Source organism: Coloeus monedula (assembly GCF_965178545.1).
Source record: "Coloeus monedula genome assembly, chromosome: 19".
NCBI classification, from domain to species: Eukaryota; Metazoa; Chordata; class Aves; order Passeriformes; family Corvidae; genus Coloeus; species Coloeus monedula.
The window spans coordinates 5,604,660-5,624,051 of record NC_138799.1 but is presented as its reverse complement, the minus strand read 5'-3'; the positions used below and the strand labels follow the sequence as shown (position 1 = coordinate 5,624,051).

The 19,392-nt window shown below is 51.5% G+C and overlaps 2 protein-coding genes across 2 annotated transcripts; one reads left to right on the top strand and one right to left on the bottom strand.

Moving 5' to 3' along the window:
• Nucleotides 1-300: 300 nt before the first annotated feature.
• Nucleotides 301-9,127, bottom strand: USH1G (USH1 protein network component sans; the record flags this gene model as incomplete). Its single annotated transcript, XM_082294274.1, has 2 exons — nucleotides 301-1,546; nucleotides 8,964-9,127. 2 exons carry the CDS (start codon nucleotides 9,125-9,127, stop codon nucleotides 301-303), a joined length of 1,410 nt encoding a protein of 469 aa, XP_082150400.1.
• Nucleotides 9,128-13,300: 4,173 nt separating this feature from the next.
• Nucleotides 13,301-17,811, top strand: OTOP2 (otopetrin 2; the record flags this gene model as incomplete). Its single annotated transcript, XM_082294143.1, has 6 exons — nucleotides 13,301-13,697; nucleotides 14,153-14,289; nucleotides 14,905-14,963; nucleotides 15,620-15,753; nucleotides 16,200-17,089; nucleotides 17,641-17,811. The coding sequence occupies 6 exons, from the start codon at nucleotides 13,301-13,303 to the stop codon at nucleotides 17,809-17,811; spliced, it is 1,788 nt and encodes a 595-aa protein (XP_082150269.1).
• Between the last annotated feature and the right edge of the window lie 1,581 nt (nucleotides 17,812-19,392).

Below are 19,392 nucleotides of genomic sequence, written 5' to 3'. Positions count from 1 at the left end.
CTCAGCTACAGGGACTGAGAAGCATCAGACCACAGAGCAGTCTGCATTCATACGGGTTATGAAACAAAACAAGGGCTTCACATCCTGCCCAGTCACATTAGGGCTGTTGAGTAATGAACTAACGCTACTGCCACCTCTCCAAACTCTCATCCTTTCCACACGAGCAGGAATTTGCCCACACACGGAAGTGCTGAGGTTACCTGGACTCCTACTCTTCCAAGGAGGTTGAAAACAAGACATTACATTATCCACATCTCCACCTGCTGAAGAGTTTAACCTCTCAGACACCCCATCTCCTACTTACAGTTCAGTGTCTACAATGACATCTGGCTTCTCCAGCGTTTGTCGTCTCCTCTGGATGGCATCCACAATCTTTTTCCTGGGGCCCAATGGGATATTGATGCTCTTCAGGTCATTGTCTGAGCACAGCATGAGGGCCTCCAAGTCAATCTTTTCCTTCTTCAGGATGGAGATGAACTCAAACATGTGCAGGGAAGCCAGAAAAGTTTCCAAGGGGCTGGTGTCTGGTTCGTCGTCATCGTCTAAGCCCAGCTCCACCTCATCCCAGGGCAGCTCCTCCGCGTTCCTCTCCTGCAGGCTGTTGGCACTGCCAATGCTGTCGTTGAGACTTGGCGAGCGCTGCAGGCGGCTCCGCAGTTTGACGCCCATCCCATCGGCGCTGTCCTCCCCCAGCGCGCCCCCGTCCTCCCGGCCGATCCCGAAGAGCCCGCTGCTGACGTAGTTGCGCCGGAACACCATGGTGCCCAGCCCGGGGCGGTTGAACAAGGAGTCGTGTCCGGAGTCGGTGCTGACCTCTGAGTGGGCAGAGTCCATGTGCAAACCCGGGTCGCTTATGGCACGGGAGACAGTGTCTTCATCCGTGAGGAACATGTCTCGGATATTGCGGCGAGTCCACTCCTTGGGGCTGGCGTATGTGCCCTGCTTCACAAACATGACGTCGTTGCCCAGCTGCAGACCGGACAGAGAGCGCACGCTTTTCCTCCCGTCCTCGTAGATCTTGAATGTCCCGTCCACCTGCTTCTTCTTCTCTAATTTCTTTTGTATTTTCGTCTTTCCCTTGGCTGTGCCATGGATGGTGGCTTGTGAATATGGCAGGGAAGTCACCATAGACATGTGCTGGAACTTCTTGCTTAAGGTGCTGCTTGAATAGCTGGAAAAGCTCATGGTATCCGAATTATCTGACATCTCCTTTCTGTACCGTTTCTCCATCCTTTCGTGGTGCTTCTTCTGCAGCTTCACACAGTCCTTAATCCTCCTCTCTGCATCTCGAAAGGCCTTGTCCTTCAGTTTGCTCACCAGCTTGGGGTTGAGGCTGCTCTGCTTGGCAGCAATCGAGTCCAGGTACCGCACACACTCCATGTGCCCCTTCATGGCTGCCATGTCCAGTGGGGTGTGGTAGTCATTGTCCAGGCACCAGATGTTGGCCCCAAAGGAGATGAGGAAGGAGAGGCAGTTCAGGTGGCCGTTGGCTGCTGCCAGGTGGAGGGGGGTGTTCCCCCAGATGTCACATTTGTCTGGATCTCCCCTAGGCAGCAAGAAAAACAACTGGTTAGCATGCAGGGATTGATGACAGACTGCACTGAGATATTCCCAGCTGTGCAGGGGCAAATCAGCACCATGAACTGTTGGCTCTTTGAAATATCAAGCAACATGCCTCTGGTTCCTGCAATTTAATTTTAAAGGGGTCTTCTGGAGGGGTGTACTACTGACGTGGAATCATGTGCCCCACGTGCAAGTCTGTGGCAATGTCAGTTGAATTTAGGTCTCAAGACAAATGTATTCCTGCATCAAACCAACTTCTGGGGGAAGGCAAGCCAGGTTCTGAACAGCCCAGAACTGAGGGTTGGGTCTGATTCCAGCTTAGGCCTTAAGCTTGGTAGGAAATTTCAAATCTCAAATATCCCATTAAATTCTAGTCAGATTTTGTCTTCAGATCTTGGCTTCATTCAGACTCTGTGTGGGGGGCATGCCAAAATGCCTCTCTGTGTGCCACATCCTGGGTGGGACACCTTGGGATCCCACCATGAAACACCCATCCTCAGCAGTGGTTCTGAAACCTCCCAGCTGCTGTACCTTCCCACCCACCTGTTCCTTGGCACCTGGGGAAATCTGTGGCACAAAGGGGAATGCTGGCAGGAGAGAATAAGAGTGAATTGGCTGTCCTTGGCCTCGGCATTGGGGTTCTCTGGGGGATTTTGCCGTACTGTGCTTGGTCTTGACAGCACGGCTGGAAGCATGTTGGTATTAGCACATCCTGAGAATCCAGTTTCAGAGAAAGTGGAGATTAGGTTTCTGCACTCCTCAAGAGCTGGACACTGCCAGTAGCATCTGCAGCCCCTGCCCCAGCAAGCTGCTGGCAGGACACAACCACTTGCCCACATCTCCTGCCTCCTGTGCCAGGACGAACACAAACCTGGGATTCAAGGGAAGTCTGTCCTCCTGACATTCCTCTGTATTTGTGCTTAGGTGAAACAAGAGAAAGTTCACACCCCTGCTGGCACCAGCCCTCTCCTGAGCATGTGTGTTAATGATATGCAGCCAGCAGCAGTATCTGTCAACAGGGCGCTCTCCCTCCATGCACATGGATATGGCAAAGCCTTTTATTAAGGCTGGGCAGCTCCACCACCCTCAGGAGCAACTCCTCGTGGGCAGCAGGGCCCTGGCAGAGCTCTGGTTCAGCACAGCTCCTGCCTGTTCCCACACCACCCTTTCAGTGAGCTCCGGAGGAACGCAGCAGACCTCATCTCCAATCCATGGTGACAGCAGGAGTGCAGAAAGCAAATCATAGAATATGGAGAGTTGGAAGTGACCCATCAAGGATCATCAAGTCCAGCTCCTTAAATGCACACTTGAGACCTTCAGCAAGGGTTACTTAACTCCTTGCTGCTTTAAGTTCTGTGGTGACAAAAGCTGGGAGAAGCAGAGCCCAGAGCCCTCTCCCAAATCCCATGTGCTCTGAGCTATGGCTTGTCTGACTTCAAACAGTCCGAAAACTTCTCCAGGGAAAGAGCAGGAGATCACAGGAGCAGAGGGACCTCTTTGCCCTGCTGCTTTGCACCTTCATCACTTTGTGCCAATGCACAAACCCCAGAAACAGCCTCATCCAGTACATTCACCCCCACACAGGGACCCCACTGCCTGCTTGGAACACTGTCCAAGGGGCAGCAGAGACAGAGAGGAGCTGCCCAGTCAGTGTAATGCCAAGTTTGCAATCCTCAGGTTTTACAGAAGCAATAAAGCCTGTCCAGAGTTTAAGCTGGAGATTATTTGGACCCAGAGTATGAGCTTCCTAACTTCACTCCCTGAAAACTGCTATGAGGTGCACTCAGCTTTCTCTGTGGGAGCATGAGCTGTAACTCCATCATAAATGTGTTTTCACTAAATTCACAGAAATGTAGTAAGTACAACCTTGAGCTCATTGGCAAATTCAGCAAGTTAGTCAAAAGGTTCAAAACTCTGTAAAGCAAAAAAAACCCACAAACCCTTCAGGACTTCTGAGCCAGAGCCTTTGACATCTCTCATAGAAGGAGAAAAAGGTTTGAAAGATGGGTGATAGGGAGGGGGAAGGCAGGAGATCACGGGGTTGAGAAGCCATGAAGCCAAGAAAAGGAGAGAAGGGAGCTGATAGTACTCTGGCAATGCTGAGTTCCCTTGAGCAGTAACTCCCCAGCCCTTGCCTCTACCCTCGTAGTGACATGTCCAGGTTGGGAAATGCATGGGGAGGATAAATATTTGATGAATTGCAAGAGAGGAGTAAATTATTGATGGAGCTGGATTTAAAGAGCCAGTGAAGCTGTTCCACATGGAACTGCTGGTGCTGGTGGAGAGACTGCGGTGTGTGAAGGTCTGTTGGTTTGTTTGGTGTGCTCTGAAAGGGCACTTGTGTGCCTGGCACGTGTGGGCAGGTGAGCCAGGGCACCACGAGGGTCCCAGTGTGTACATGGACTCATGATGTGCACAGTGACTGAGCAGTGGACTCCCTGGAAACAGTCTTGCTCCCTAAACCAAGTGTGTGGATGCTCAATCCATAAAGTACCTTTTGGAGCCTATTCTCAGGTCTCTCTGGTTCAGGGCTAAGGCCAGGGAGGTCTTGAGGGTTTCATATGTGCAGGTCTACTTTGCTCAGAGAGTGAGGGGAAAGAACATCCAAACCAGCTTTCCGTGATCATTTCCACTGTCTAGAAGGAAGAGTATCAGAGCAAAATGAGATCTCTCAGGCCCTCTGCCCTATAAATGCCTGCCACAGGCGCTATAAATGCATCAGAAGAAAAGAAGAACGATGACTTGCAAAGTAGAGATGTTTGATTCAACTCAGATAATAAACATGAGGCCCTCCCTCTGGCAGGTGTCTGTCTGAGCAAAACTTCACCTCCGGGGTGCTGCACATGAGGAGATGCTGACTGCAGGGTCCACTAAGTGGGAACATATTTTAATAACAGGTGTAAAGTGCAGCACTTCTCAGCTTCAAAGCATTTTCAAGCACTGAGTCAACTCCTGTAATAACCATTATTAAAACACTGTTAACTGGGCCCCTTAGGTGGACATGTGCATCTCCTGAGTCACTGCGTTTGCACCATGACATGCACACTCACTCCCTTCCTGCTGGTTTTTCCCCTGTGCTTCTCCCGTAGGATCCCAATTAGCCAATGGGGAATCCAGTGGCACTTACATATGTTCTTCCCTGGCTGCATGTGTGAAGTTCCTCCAATAGCAAAGGGCTGGCTCACCCTCGACTCTTGGCTGTGTGTGAGGAATCGGGCCTCAGAGCAGGAGCTGGCTGGGTGCAGAGTGTCTTTGGCTCCCATAAAATGGTTTTGAATAGAGGAAGAGTAAAAAAAATAATTTATGGCTTGAGGAACAATCCTCACTACCTTCAGCATAGTCAGTCAGGACAATGAGCCAAGTAAAGCCTAGAAAAGAACAGAAGATATGAGGTTTTGGGCCCACAGCAGAGCTTTGGGTCCTATATGCCAAGTTTTGCCCAGGTGGTGGTAGTCCAAGGATTCAGCTGTTCTCCAAATTCAAATCCCCAAAAATCCAGCAGAGACACTGTAGATGAGGGTCGTGCCAGGGCTCTCTGCCTCTTGTCCCAGCAGAAAGCTGGGCTGGCAGTTCCTGAGCCGGGTGACTGTCCATGTGCCCGGGGCCACATCTCCTGGCTCAGCACCTTGCCATGCCCAGGGCTCACCCTCACTCCCAGCAGACAGTTCAGGTGCCGGAAGCCACGAAGCTGCAGCAGTGCCCCACCCTGCTCCTTCACCTTCCCAGCAGGCCATCACCCAGGGAATGTCCCCACCAACACAGCCAGGCTGCCCTGGCTCCCACGTGGCCTCCGGCCCTGTGGCGTGCAGAGGATGCACATCACCTTCACGTGCCTTTGCTGCAACCTCCGCTGCAACCCTGCCCTGGCTGGGGTGATGTGATGCCCTTGAGCAGCCTGGCTGATGTCAGGAGCCACCATCACCCCCAAACCATGGCTGAGCCACTTGTCCCCTCTGCCACTGGCATTCAAAGTATCCCCACCCCCTGTTTTTGTAAGAAGGGAAACTGAGGACCAGCTCTGCTGGGTGACAAAGCTGAGTGAGGACCTGCAGACACATCCTCACCTCTCCTGCTGTCCACTCCAAGGAAGTCCTGGCTGATCCCAGCAAAGGCCCCCAGACCTGCCTATAACTGGAGCTGGACTGGTGCCCGCCACGGCCACCGTGGTTCCTAATGAACCCCACTGAAGAATTACTGTGTCTGAAAAGCTGCAATGCTAAATGCCAGCTCGCCTGCCTCTTCCCAGCCATCATGTTAATTGAGTTTGTTTTCCTCACTGGAGCCCAGCCAGGAGGAAGAAAAAGGCTTTTTGTGTGGCAAACAAGAAGGATGAGCCAACTGCTGATCCCTCCATCCCAAACCCTCTCTCTGTCTGTTGCAAAGGGGGCACAGAGGCACAGACACATCAGCAGCTGGTAAGGGCACAGCAATAAGTCTGCTTCATTACCCCTTCCATGTGGGTTGGGGCAACAAGCTTCCCTCAAGGATCTACCAAAGGATTTCTTTCCCCCTCCCTGTTTCAGCCTGACACCACAACCTGTTGAGCACATATGGATGGTGCTCCTTCACTGAGGACAGAGCCTAGATGTGCCCACCTGCCTGGCATGACCATTAGAGCCATGATTTTGGCCCCCAGGAGCCCCCTCCCACAGTCCTGCTTTCTCGGGGTTTCTCTGGCCACCCTCACTAGGACATTTGATAACAGCCTGGTCCCAGCACTCTATGCCTTGGCTTGTTTGGGCACTGGTAAAACTGCCCAGAACTGGCAAGGAGATTTTGGTGTTTCTTGCTGCCCCAGGACTCCCCCATCACCCTCGTTGCTTTGACATCCCCATGCAACCCAGCTGGAGGCTCACCAGCCTGCTCAGACCCTGAAGATGCCTCCCACCCCATCCCTGCATGGAGCCAGGCCAGCCCCAAAGCCCCCACTCCCCTAGACACTGCACCGTGCCACAGTCCCACACTCCCCTGCCTTGTAGTGTGGGGCTCTCTGAACCAAAGGAGGAATATTTTGGCAGCAGAGCCCAGAGAGCAATTCCCTGACGTTTTGGGATACTCAGAGCCCTCCCTCTTGCCTCACAGTTGTTACTGTGCAGGTGTAATAGTAACCTATATAACACAGCATTAAGTTTCATCTCTGAACAAGGCTTAAATACTGTGGCACATCATCCTGGGCACTGGCAGAAAATTACAAGGTCTGCCCTCAGGCTCTCCTGGATCTTGCACAATTGCACCTCTCTGGTACCCTTGTCCCCAGTCTGGGGCTTTCCCTGCCTCTCACAGGCCCAAAGCCAGCTCCAAGGAGCAGGGATGTGCCTGCCTCCATGCCAAGCACTTTGCTGGTCCCTCTGTGGCCCTAGGCAAGGATCTGACACATGGAGATGAGTGCAAGAATGCAAACACATCCTGCAGTCGCACAGCCACGCACCTTGCTCCACCATCCATCATGTAAAGGGCACTGGGCTTTTGCCAGGCTGTTTTCCTTGTCAGGAACAAATGTATATTAGGTTGTTAATTAAACAGCAGCCAGGCTGCACTTGAACACAATTTAAGCCCACAAGGACCTTTTAAGCCAATGTGAGTTTATAAAAGCAGCCCTTGGGCTTTGTGGAGAGGCAGAAACTGCTGGCTTGGATGGGGGTTGGCAGGGCAGGCAAGGGCGCTGCAGGGTGCCCTGTGATGGAGATGAGCAGTATGAGGAGATACAGTGTTGTAAAGAGATTATAAAGTCAGTCCAAAAGGCTTTGCCTTTCTGAAGGGGCATTCATCCCCAGCTTGGGCCTTCCAGATTGACTTTTTGGCCATCAAAGTCTTTGGAACCATTTTCAGCTTCAGGGTCTCATCCCCTGAGCCTTCCTCCCATGTCTCTCTGGCCCTGGCTAGCAACTCCTGTCCTGACAGGAGCTCTGGGCAGGTTTTTACTGGGTGCAGTCTTTCCTGGAAGGTACACAGGGAGTCACAGAGCCCCCACCCAGAGAAGCATCACAGGATTCTCAGCCCAGGACCATCTCAGGATGCTCCACTCGGAGCCCTTTCTTGCTCTCTCCCTTCCAGACTCTGAAACAATCCTTTCCTGAACACACTCCTGCTGCATCAGGTGCTCAAGGACTTCTCAAAGCTACTCTGTACACAGCCTTTCTTCCCCCAGGATCTGAAAGGAAATGATTTACAATGAAAGGACAACAATGGATGGAAGAGCTCTGCCTGTGAGCACAGCTGGGTTACTGGCTGAAGGTTGTGCACAAGCAAGCCAGAGTATCAGGAGATGGCAAGAGCCCAGGAACAGGTACAGTGGAGATGTGGCTGGACAGGTACAAGAGCTGCTAACATAGCACAGGATGGACCAAAAATCCCTGCGTGGGAGCTGACAGCCCCACCAAGCCCAACGTGGAGAAGCAAAGCCCTTCCAAGGAGGCGTGATGTCCATCCAGGCTGCTGACCTCAGTGCCATCCCTCAATATTAGCAAGACATAAATCAAAATCAGCACCAGCAATCTCTCAACACAAGGCAGAAGCCACTCCAGCTTGGATTGCTTTAGATGACATGCTCAGAAAAGCTACTGGAGCAGAAGGAAGCACTGGGATGTGTGCTTGGGGGGTTGGTAAGAACTGGAGAGTCACAGACTGTCCCAGAAGAACTAGGAATGGCAGATCTTGCTTTAGCACAGACCTCCCCCACCACCAAGGCGTAAATCCCTCCAGTCTAACAGGTCCCCTAAATCCCACTCCCACCTCTCCACCACATCCACATTTAGGGAGCCAGAAACTCTAAGATTTGGCAGCCCAGGGTGAGGTACAGAGAGACAGACCAGTATGGAGCAGGCCCTGTGGGGGAGACTGGGCTTAAAGAAATCTGCTCTTGGAAAACCCGAATTTTTCAGGCTCCAAGTGTATGACGAGCTGCCCAGAGGTCACATACTGAGACCTTGCTTTGGGTAAAACAGACAAGTGCCACCCACTGCCAGCTGGCACTGCACACATCCCTCTGTGAGCATTCTTGGGACAGAGGGAGCAGTTATTCTCTCTGCCCCCTCACTTTAAAGGGCTTTTTTCAGTTCAGCAACAGAATGTGTTTGTCTTTACAGGAGCTGTAAAAGATTACAAAGCACTTGGAAAGGGCAACTCATCCCTACCCAGGGTGCTGCAAGCAGGGCTGGGGGCAGGAGCACTTACAGGGTCAGAGGAGCTGGGAAAACACAGAGCAGTTACCAGGAGTGTCGGATTAGATTCAAAGCACCACAAGCAGAGAAAAGTAACAGCAGGGAGGACAGGAGCAGGGGTCTTATGGACAGAAGCCATAATTTTGTGGGGTGCACTGACCTGCAAGCAGGGAAGGGGGAAGAAGGGGGTCCCAGCTACTCTGTTCCCCAGACCAGCACCGTGCCCTGGCCAACACTCACCCTCTGCTGACAATGAGGCGCAGGGCATCCAGGTTGCCGTGGTAGGCGGCCCATAGGGTCGGGGTCATGCCATCCTCATCCGGCGAGTTCAGGTCCTTCTTGGTGGCTTCCTTCAGCAGGTCCAGGTAGCCGTCCCGGGCGGCTCGGTGGTACTGGTCATTCATGGTGTGAAGGGGTCCCCGGGCCAGCACATGGGTGCTCAGGGGGTTCAGAGCATGGGCACGGACGTGGGGCAGGGGCAGCTGCCAGGAGGGCCCTGCTCGCCTCGCACAGCTCCGCGTACCAGGACACCTGAGAAGTCCTGGCCGGGGAGGCAGGAGTTGTTCCAAGCCCAGCCAGCCAGGCTCCACAGCGCTTCCCCTGGGTCCTAAGCATCCTCCGGCCCCGGCTCCTTGTAACACGCACCAGCTCCACGGCACATTAAAAGCTCCAATTAAGCAGCGTCGCTCTGTCGGGCTCAGCACGGGGTCACACAGTGACAATTCGCCAGGTTTACGTGTCCCCAAAGCACAGCAGGCTGTCAGAAAGGCTCTCCTGGGCTGTGTCCTGCCCAATATGCCTGTATTTCATAGCGACCCCATCTCAAGGAAGGGGCAGCAGTCGCCAGAGGAGGAAGAGTGGGTCAGTAGAGCACGAGCCCCCACGGCCTCCACTCACAGCCCTGTGATAGATAATCCTGCTCTGTGCAGAGCTGGCTAAGAGCAGTTTGGTGACTGATTCCAAAGTAATACCAGGGGTGTTCACAGCTCAGCTTTTCCCATTGGAAAAAAAAAGAGAGAGAGAGCGATACATATATATTTATATTTATATTTATATTTAATCTCCCTAGTATCACTAGGAAGACAACAGCAGACCCAGTCACCATCCCTGTCCCCCATCTACCCTGCCTATACCCACAGAATTCTGCTTTCCAAGGAATTGCACAACAAACTGCACAACAGGAATCTGATAAACCAAGGAAACTCATAAAGGCTCGGAAAATTCCCTTCCTCACCTCTTTTTCCCTCCCTGGAGACTAAAAAAAAAAAAACCCCAGACTCTGTGTGTAACTCGGTACTTCACTGCGATGTGCAGGGGGTGCAGTGTTCGGCCTCTGGTGTCTTTTATGCTGACACAGAATTCCCGGCTGGGTGAGACCCTCGGGGAGCTGCACGGCCCCAGGCAATGTCTCCAGCACCGCATTCCCGGGTCCCGGGCACCCTCTGCTGTCGGAAAAGAGGGAGCCAAGCCTGGATGTTGACCGAAGCACAAAGCTGTCCCAATCCATTACACCCAAGGGTGAATCGGTGGATTGTATCCCCTGGGACATGCTGACGTGGAGGAGGAATTTCCTGCTACTCTCTTGTTCGTTTTACCTGTCATGTCCTGACTCTGGGAATGGATCCAGATCTCCAGGGCCGGATCCTGTGTGTGTCACCATGGCCCTAGGACAGGCACAGGGTTTGTAGAGGGTGAAGGCAGAGCCATCAGATGGTTGAGAAATGGGAGGAGAGTAAGACAGCATCAGGAAGTCTTGAAAGGCAACGAGCAGAGAGGAGCTTAAACAGTGAGAAAGGCAGCTTATTTTTGTAAGGAAAAAAAATGCCCCAAGACAGGAGGAGGGCGGCCCTAAAGCAGTGCCAGGTGCACCCATGCAAGATGCAGTGATTAATCCCCGGGTGACCGACACGGTGTCACCCTCCCGGCTGCCCGGGGACACCTGGAAGTGCATCAGAGCCAGGCTCTGCTCCCTGCGGGCTTTGCTCACCTCAGCAGGTTGGTTTGCACCAGCTCAGCCTCCCTGGGCAAGTCCTGACGGGATGTAGTAGCCACGGAGGTATTTGTTGCTGGGATCCTTGCAGGTGAAAAGCAGCACAGTAACGCCTGCAATTCATTACCGGAGTTATTTAATGATTCTTGTATTGTTACTAATTAAGTTTGTTGCGCCGTACGGTGGCTGCCAGGGGGACTGGGAGCATTGCCCGAGGCAGTAACACTCTTTCCTCTGTGGCTGGCTGGTAAGGACGAAAGAGGGAGGATAAACCAGTGCGTTTAGCCCGAGGGGCCTCTGAACCTCTGGCCTCTGCAAAAGCACGATTATCAACTCGGGTTTACTTCAGGGAGGCCCGGGCTTCCTCGGGAAAGGCCGCAGGCTGAGAGGAGAGCAACCACTTAGCGCAGCAGGAATCCCTATGGATCAGCAGAGGCCAGGCAGGGCAGAGCCGGTGCTGCTGGTGGCAGCACGGGAGGGATGCACGGAGCTCTCCCTGGGCTCTACAGTGGATCCTGAGCTCTCCTTCCCCATCCCACACAATTCAGTGCTGCAAGAGGGACACGGTGAGCAGGCAGGAACAGTACTGAGGAAACACACAGCAAATGGTCCCAGCTCCGTGCTTGCCCTGAAGGGGGAAAGCAGGAGAGACATCTCCAAAAGAGGCATTTCAAGGACTAAAACTTGTCCCCATCCACCCAGAGCTGCCGTGGGACTCCTATAGCTCCCCCACAAAACAGGCAGCTGGGTGAAAGGGACCTTGAGCAGAAACTGTCCCCTTACCAGACAAATGTTTGAATCATATCTGCCCTGTGGTTTGTGCCATGGTTACTCCTTGGAAGGAGAGGAGCTAAGGTCCTGAGGTCCAGAGAACAGTAATCCTACCCTGAAAAGTTAAAGGCAGTGCGTCAGCAAAGGAGAACACAAATCCCAGTCTCTAAATCCTGCCCTTCTCTAGTGCTAAACCTTCCTCGTTGATGACATCATGGGTGGGACAGGATTGAGTTACCCTTGGCACCGAACAGGTACAAATGCAAATTTCTTCCTTTTCCTCAAGAACCTCGGAGGCATGGAGTGGACTGATTTGAATAGCACAGGGTGGGGCACAATGTTTATCGTTCTCCAGTGAGCAGAAAGCCAAGCACAAAATCATTGCCAAAGATACTTTCATCACCTAAACAATCTCCTCTCTCAAGGGAAGAGACCTCATGCATGTAAGGAGATGGATTTGGTGGGGTGGTCTTGCTCTGTGGTGACCATGACCCTATGACCAAGAGGTCCGTGCCACGCTTAGCAGTGTTGTCAACTCCTGTTCTCGCTAGGCAAATAACCCTTATCTCCTCATCTCTCTCCAGCTTCCCCAAAATCAGCTATTGCACAAAATGGATCACATGAGTTTCTCTGAGAAGCCCACAAAGCCCTGCTGTCAGCTCCAGACATGGTATAAATCACAGAGACGTCCCAACGGGTATAAATTCCTCAACTGACCAAGCTGCAGCAACAGGGAAACTTCTCAGCCTGGCAGGAGCAGAGATTTGGATCCCAGGCAGCAAAACAGGTTGGTGGAATGGCTTTGTTTTGTCAGGAAAATGAATCCACAAACACCAGAGGTTTATGTCCAAAGAGGAGACAGAGGAGCCCTGCTACTTTATTTGAATAAAGGGAGAGGCCACAGGGCAGTTCCCCTGGGGTCTCTCAAATTGTTAGAGGATGCAGCCTCCTTTTTATCCTATTTCCTGGCCGCATTTCCCTCTGTCTTTCCCCATTGGCTGAGGTACTTAGGAGGTACAGACTTCCCGAATCACCTAATACAGACCGGCTTCTGATGTACACCCCCGTTTTTCTTTTCCTATGGAACTTATGGTTCTTCCCATTGCTTCTTTCATCTCTCAGTATCTATCTTTACCTATCAGCAGACCCACAGTTTGTTTGTAAAGACAAATCCATCGCATTCCTTTCAGTTTGGATGGTTAATTTGCTTTGTTTCAGGCTTTTCACAGAGAATCAATGAAATCCCAAACTTGGCAGAGGCAGAGGGGCTTTAGAGGACATGACAACTCAGGTAGTTCACACCCTTCCTGCAGGAACTGCTACAAACTATGATGGGATGGTCCAAAGATTCCCGGGGGTTTCTTACCTTGTGCTAGCCTATTCTTCAGCAAGGAAGTATAACAATTTCTCAGAATGTTTAGTGTTTGACATTTAGAATTCAAACCACACTGGCTGTTTGCCCCAGGATATTTGATCCTGTGAGTGCTTTTTGGTGCTTTTCCAAATCTTGCATCAATAAGCACATAAATGTTGTGTGACCAATTAGACACACTTGATTAAACTGACCTGGGATCTCCCCAAGCAAGAGCATCTTAAGCAAAAAAACCTCCAGGGAACCAGGAAAGGAAAGTTCAAAAATGAGCTCATCCCTCTTCTTGCACTCCCTGTCTCAGCCTTCCCTGTTCCTGTGATACATCCTCTCCTCCTCGTCACGTGTCCTGCTTTGGCCCAGTCCTGGGCTGTTCCAAATGCACCTCTCAGTCATGGGCCTCTCTTCCCAACAGCACAGACCCTCAGGCAGAGCCTTGGTTGAACCATGACCGAGGAGCCTGGGCGGAAGGACAGCGAGCTCGGACACCCCCACTCCAGCATGGGCTGCGGACACAAGGACGACAAAGCCAGCCTGGCTTCGAGTCAGATAGCATCTTTCAGCCACCAGGCCCCCTCCACTCCTGCCTCCAAGGAAGTGTGGAAGAAGGGCGGCCGCATGTTCTCCATCCTGCTGGCCGTGCACTTGGCCCTGCTGGCCTGCACGCTGGTGAGCAGTGGGGCTTTCGAGAAGATCGCTGTGCACGACTACGATGTCTTCTTCCTGCTGACCGTCATGATGCTGGTTGTCATCATCTGGATCATCTTCTACCTCGCCGGCACCTCCCGGTGCCCGGGTGCCATCCTCGGCAAGGACTCCCACGCCGGGCCCATCTGGCTGAGAGGTACGTGCTGGGGCTGGAGGGGAGATGCAGGATGGACAGGTCATGGGAGCATCAGTTGTTACAAGGGAAGCAGCAAAGATTTGGGCACAGCCTCTTCCTGCTGATGGACTGGGGCATGGCACCATGCCCTGCTTCAGGTCAGCTCCTGGTCCCTCCACTGGGTCCACTGCCTGGTCTCCCTCTATCCACAAAGGCTCTTGGTAACTTACACCAGGATCCCTCCCACTGCCGTTGCAAGAGCTGTTAGCCCCAGCATACCAGGCTGTTTGGAAATCATTTCCAGCCAAAATTATTGTATTATTTTGTTCTTGATAATTTGGGTGCTGGGAGAGGAAAAACAGCAGTAGAAGCAAAGCCTCTTCATGACAACAGTTCCTCTTCTTCCTCTCACCCATCTGCATTAGCTCATGTATGCACATATGTGTCCAACCACAAGTATTTTTGTTCCCCAACAGGAGGCTTGATCCTATTTGCAATTTTCAGCCTTGTCATGGATGTGTTCAAAATAGGATATTACTCGAGCTTCTACAGCTGCCTGTCTGCAATCAAAATCATCTACCCCATTGTGCAGGCAATATTTGTGGTTGTCCAGGTGAGATGGTTGTGCTCTGTCCTGGGGAGGGGTAGAGAGACACAGGCACCAGTGGAAGGAGCTCTGATTTCTTGGATTTAATTCAACTGCCCCCACAGAAAATACAAGGGCTTAGCTCAGCCCCCACCCAGCCCACATCTTCTCCCTCCAACCACGACAGCTTCCATCTATGGCAACTCAACTCACTCTAAGGCATTGATTTAAACTTGTTCCCATCCCATGACATTTTTGTCACAAACTCTGAGAAGCCCCCAGCCAGCCAGGCCTCCTTTTCCATGAAGAACAAAGGAGGAGAAGGACAGTCAAGGCAGGGGCTTGCAGTTTGAGATCCCAAACAGAGGACCCCCTGCTCTGGGACAATGCCAAGGAGGAAGAGGTCAGAGAGGGACAATTTAGACAGAACAAGGAGTGGCCATGGGCGGAGCAATGGCAGTGGAAGCAAAGAAAGAACATCCAGCAGAGGGCCAGCATTATGAACGAGGCTGGGCCCAGATGGACCCAAGCAAAAGAGGCTCTAGCTTGCTCTCTGCTCTGCAGGGAAACCCCTCCTTTGGAAGGATGTGCTTTGCTTTCTTGTTTTGCTGGAAATAACAACTCTCTTTCTTTCCCCTGCAGACATATTTCCTGTGGGTCTCTGCCAAAGACTGCATCCACGTGCACCTGAACGTTACCAGGTGAGCGCTGCTGCTCCTTGAATCCCGCTGGCCAGCAGATCTGGGCCCCCACGAGCCCTCTGTACTCTCTCACACAGCTAAGATGTAACCAGGGGATAACCCCTTAATGCTGTCCAAAACTAAACCTGCTCAGTCTCCAGCTAAACTTAGATCCCAGCTCAAGCAGCTGTGGTTAATGACCTGTGCATCTATCAGGGTTGGGATTCAATTCAAGAATACAAGCATTACTCAAAGTAGACAGTATTAAGTAAATAATTATCATTAAATAATGATTCATAGTTGACTTTTTCTTCCCTGGGGAAGATAACTATGCAGTGGGCAAGCCTCAGGCTAAAATATGATCTTGTCCACTTTTGCACTCCACTTTGGATCTCCTAGAGACCAATTTAGATCTACTAATTTATTCACTATTGAGAAGCTCTTTCAAAAGCAACTGTGGGAATCAGGCCTTGCTAATTCTCATGATCATGGACAAAAAGTAGGAAGAAAGTGAGGGCAGCAAAGAAAGGATCAAGATTTCTAGCCTGGACCACTGGAATCCTCACACCACTTCAGGCAGATGCCACAGTCCCTCTGAGCACACCTAAACCACAGATGGGAGAAACATGGCCTAGAGCCACTGCTTTAATGTCACAAACCTTCTCCTCCTCCTGCAGGTGTGGCTTGATGCTAACGCTGACTACAAACCTGGCAGTGTGGATGTCAGCAGTGACAGACGAGTCTGTTCACAAGGCACATTCAAAGCTGAAGAAAAACATGACAGAGGAAATCTTCAGGTGGCTCCTGAAAGGTAGTCTGCCCCTTTGTGAAGCTATCTGGTCCAGGGGGGGATCCCATCAAGTAGAAACTGTTTAGCAAGTCAAGTTTTATCCCTTTTCAGAAGGTCTGTTTAGAGCTGGAGGTTCCTTTGGCAGGGCTGGTTTGTTAAAAGCCAAGTCTGGATGTTCATTACTTGACCTCTATCAGAGAGGGGTCAGAGAGGTGGAAGACTCTGTACAAATGGGATGGGAATGAAGAAGGGAAGGAAAAAGAAAGATTTAACCTGACAGTTAACTTTTTAAGAAAGAGCCTGGGCACCAGAAAGCTGAGGGTGAAGCATGCTTGTTTTCAAAGTGGTCACATATTCTTCTGTCCTTTGTCTTGATTTTCACTGACCCCAAGCATCCCGTTCTTCAGGGAGAAGTGTTGGCTCCTTGTTTTAATACCTCTGCATCTGTCTGGTTTTGTCTTGTTCAGTGGGAATGAGAAGCAGCTCAGTTGAAGAATGCAATTGCAACAGCCAAATCTGCCAGATCTTCAAGAACGGCTACTTTTGGCTGTACCCCTTTAACATTGAGTACAGTCTCTTTGCCTCTGCCATGGTCTATGTCATGTGGAAGAATGTTGGACGCTTCATAGACCACCACTCCCACCACATACAGCGCCTGAAGTTCAGGCTCTTCCGAAGGACCTTCTTTGTAGGCATCATGTTGGGCCTCATCATCCTCGTGAGTGGTCTGGGAGTCCTCATCCTGTATGAGGTGCAGGTAAATTCCAGCACTGAATCCAGCAAGAAGAGCCAAGCACTCACCATGTACTACATCTTCAACATTGTTTGTCTGAGCCTGATGTCTCTTGTCTGCATCGGTGGCTCCGTCGTCTACCGGTTTGACAAGAGGGACATGGACCGGCACAAGAACCCCACCAGGACCCTGGACGTGGCCCTGCTGATGGGGGCAGCCTTGGGGCAATATGCCATTTCCTACTACTCCATTGTGGCCATCGTGGCCAGCACGCCAAGGGACACTATCAGCGCGCTCAACCTCACCTACGCCCTCCTAATGATCGCCCAGCACACCTTCCAGAACGTCTTCATCATCGAGGGCCTCCACCGGCAGCCCCCCAAGGAGGACTACAAGCACGAGTCTCACCAGAAGGACCTCTATGGGCTCACCTTTGTCAACATCAACGCCGTGTCCCTGCGGGTGCCCGACACGGGCAGCACCTTGGCTGCCGGTGCGGCATCTGGCACGGAAGCCATGCACACTTCTGACCTCGTGAGGTCCCTCACCGTCCCCAAGAAGATGAACTGGAGGAGGAAGTTCTTGAGGGAGATCTCCATGTTCCTGCTGCTGAGCAATATCATAGTGAGTACATGCAGGGAGAAGAGTTTTTGGGGGAGGGAGAGGGGTACAAGCACAAGGGAGAAGGGTTTGTGAAGGAAAGGATGTGGCCTATGGAAAACAGTCCTTTCTGTGCCTCCCCTGTGCAGAAAGCGCATCAGTTATATTTATAAATGCAGAGTTGTGATTCCCTTGTTGCCTAAAAAGAAAAGAGCAACTGCCCTGAAGTTAAGACATTTCAGGCTACATCAATAGACCTGTCACTTATCACCAGAATATCAGACACAAGAGGTGGGGGCAAGAGAAGAATCAGTTTCAGTATTTTTATTGTGTATTAGTGGATGTGTAGGATAGCTTATTAAAAGCAATAAATTACATTAAACCATTCCCTTCACCCCCCAAAGAAAGAATGTAAAGTGACAAATATCTGGGGTCAAGTCTGGGTTTTCTTGAGACATGGTAGCACACCTCTTCTCAAAACCCACGGCCTAGGAGGTTGCTCCTTTCCTGGGCAGGTCCCTGATGTACCACACACCTTTCTCACTGTGGTGCTGTTCTCCTGTTTCCTCCCACAGCTCTGGATCATGCCAGCGTTTGGTGCCCGGCCCCAGTTTGACAATGACACAGAACTGAACTTCTATGGCGATTCCATGTGGCCGGCCATCGTGGACATTTGCCTGCCCTTTGGGATCTTCTACCGAATGCACGCTGTGGCCAGTTTGCTGGAGGTCTACATCATGTCCTAAAGAGCTCCCTTGCAAGGAAGATGAGATCCTCCTTAAGCAATCCACCTTCTTCCTACCCCAGGGCTGGGAGCCTGCCCAGAAGTCCCCAGGGGTCCCCAGCACTGCCTGAATCATGTCCCCTTGCAGTGTTGGGGCGTTTATGAACTGTCAGTGAAGATCATCCAAACATAGTTCAGATTTTATTTTTGCTACTTATGTGTGGGTGTGCCTGTGTGTGTCTGAAGTTCTTAAAGCTTAAAAGAGAACAGATTAAAAAAAAGGAACGTGTCTAGGGCGGGATCATGGTGATTACCCTTGGTTCATGCAGAGACTCGCCTTCCTGGTAAAGCCTGTTCACTCCGTGCCACCGATGGACTCTCCAGAGGGTCCTCAGCACCCTTGGGCAGTCGGAGCCTCCCTGCACGCAGAGAGCTGGAGAGTGCAAGGGGCTGACACAGGCCTGGAAGGACAGAAAGGGAAACCAGTTCATCTCCTGGTACGGCCAGTCGGAAATCACTCCCCTGCAGAGATGTGAAAAACAAACTGGTAACCACCAAAGGCTTTGGGAACCGTTTTAATCTTTCCGCTCTGTATTGCCCGTGTGTATGGGCCCTCTAGACCCTTCCCTGTGCCAGCCCCTGCCTTCCTCTCCAGGGAGGCACCACTGCAGCCTCCTCTTCCCAAGGAGGGAGAGCTGTGCATGTGGTCCTGGGCTAGCCCTGATATGGGATTGCTCTAGCACACTTTTTTCTCAGCTTTCCTGAATCAGGGCTCAAGAATCATAAAGATGATGTGGGCAGTGGGCAATACAGTCTGGGGGATAATAAAGAGATTTTTCTTTTTTTCTTTTTTCTTTTTTTTTTAAGTACATAATGATTTTTTTTTAAATATATGAACATTTTTGTATGCAAAGTTATTTATTGATTTTCACTGTAACTGAACTCCTGAAGGGACCCTATTACACAGAAATCAATGCAATGCCATGGCCAATTTGATCTGCAGTGTCCTGAAGGATGCTGGTGCTGCACCCTCAAGCCTGTGTGTGCTTTGAGGCTTAGAGCACAGCCCTGCACCCAAGCCCTGGGGCCCTGACTCTGGTTTCTGGGTGCCTGCAGCTCTCCATGAACCACTGAATGATTGAGGGGGCTTTCAGAGCAGGAGTCCTGGGCTGCAGGAGGTAGAAATGGGCCCCTCTGCTGTACTCAGCATCCAAGCAGAGCCTCAGAAAGCCCTCGCTGCCAGGACAGGAGGGTGCATGTCAAACTGGCACATCTGAGCTCCGTCTGCATCCTCAAGAAATCAGGGTTTAACCATTCCAATAAAGGGTTTATTGTTCCAATAACAAACACTGCAGAGGTGGCAGAAATCATCAAGCCTTTTCCTACGGATGTGTGCGCATCTGCCAAAGTAAAAATAATAAATGGAAATCATGGTACTTGAAATGGAGTGATGCAATTTTCCACCCCACAGCCCAGGCTGACGCGTTTCCAACCACCTTCCCCTCCAAGCCCAGATCACCAAACCAGCAGGGACCAGTGCCTCTGGCTGGTCTGACACCAGTGTTCCTGTCTGCCAGCCTTTCTCTGATCTGGGTAGAACGTG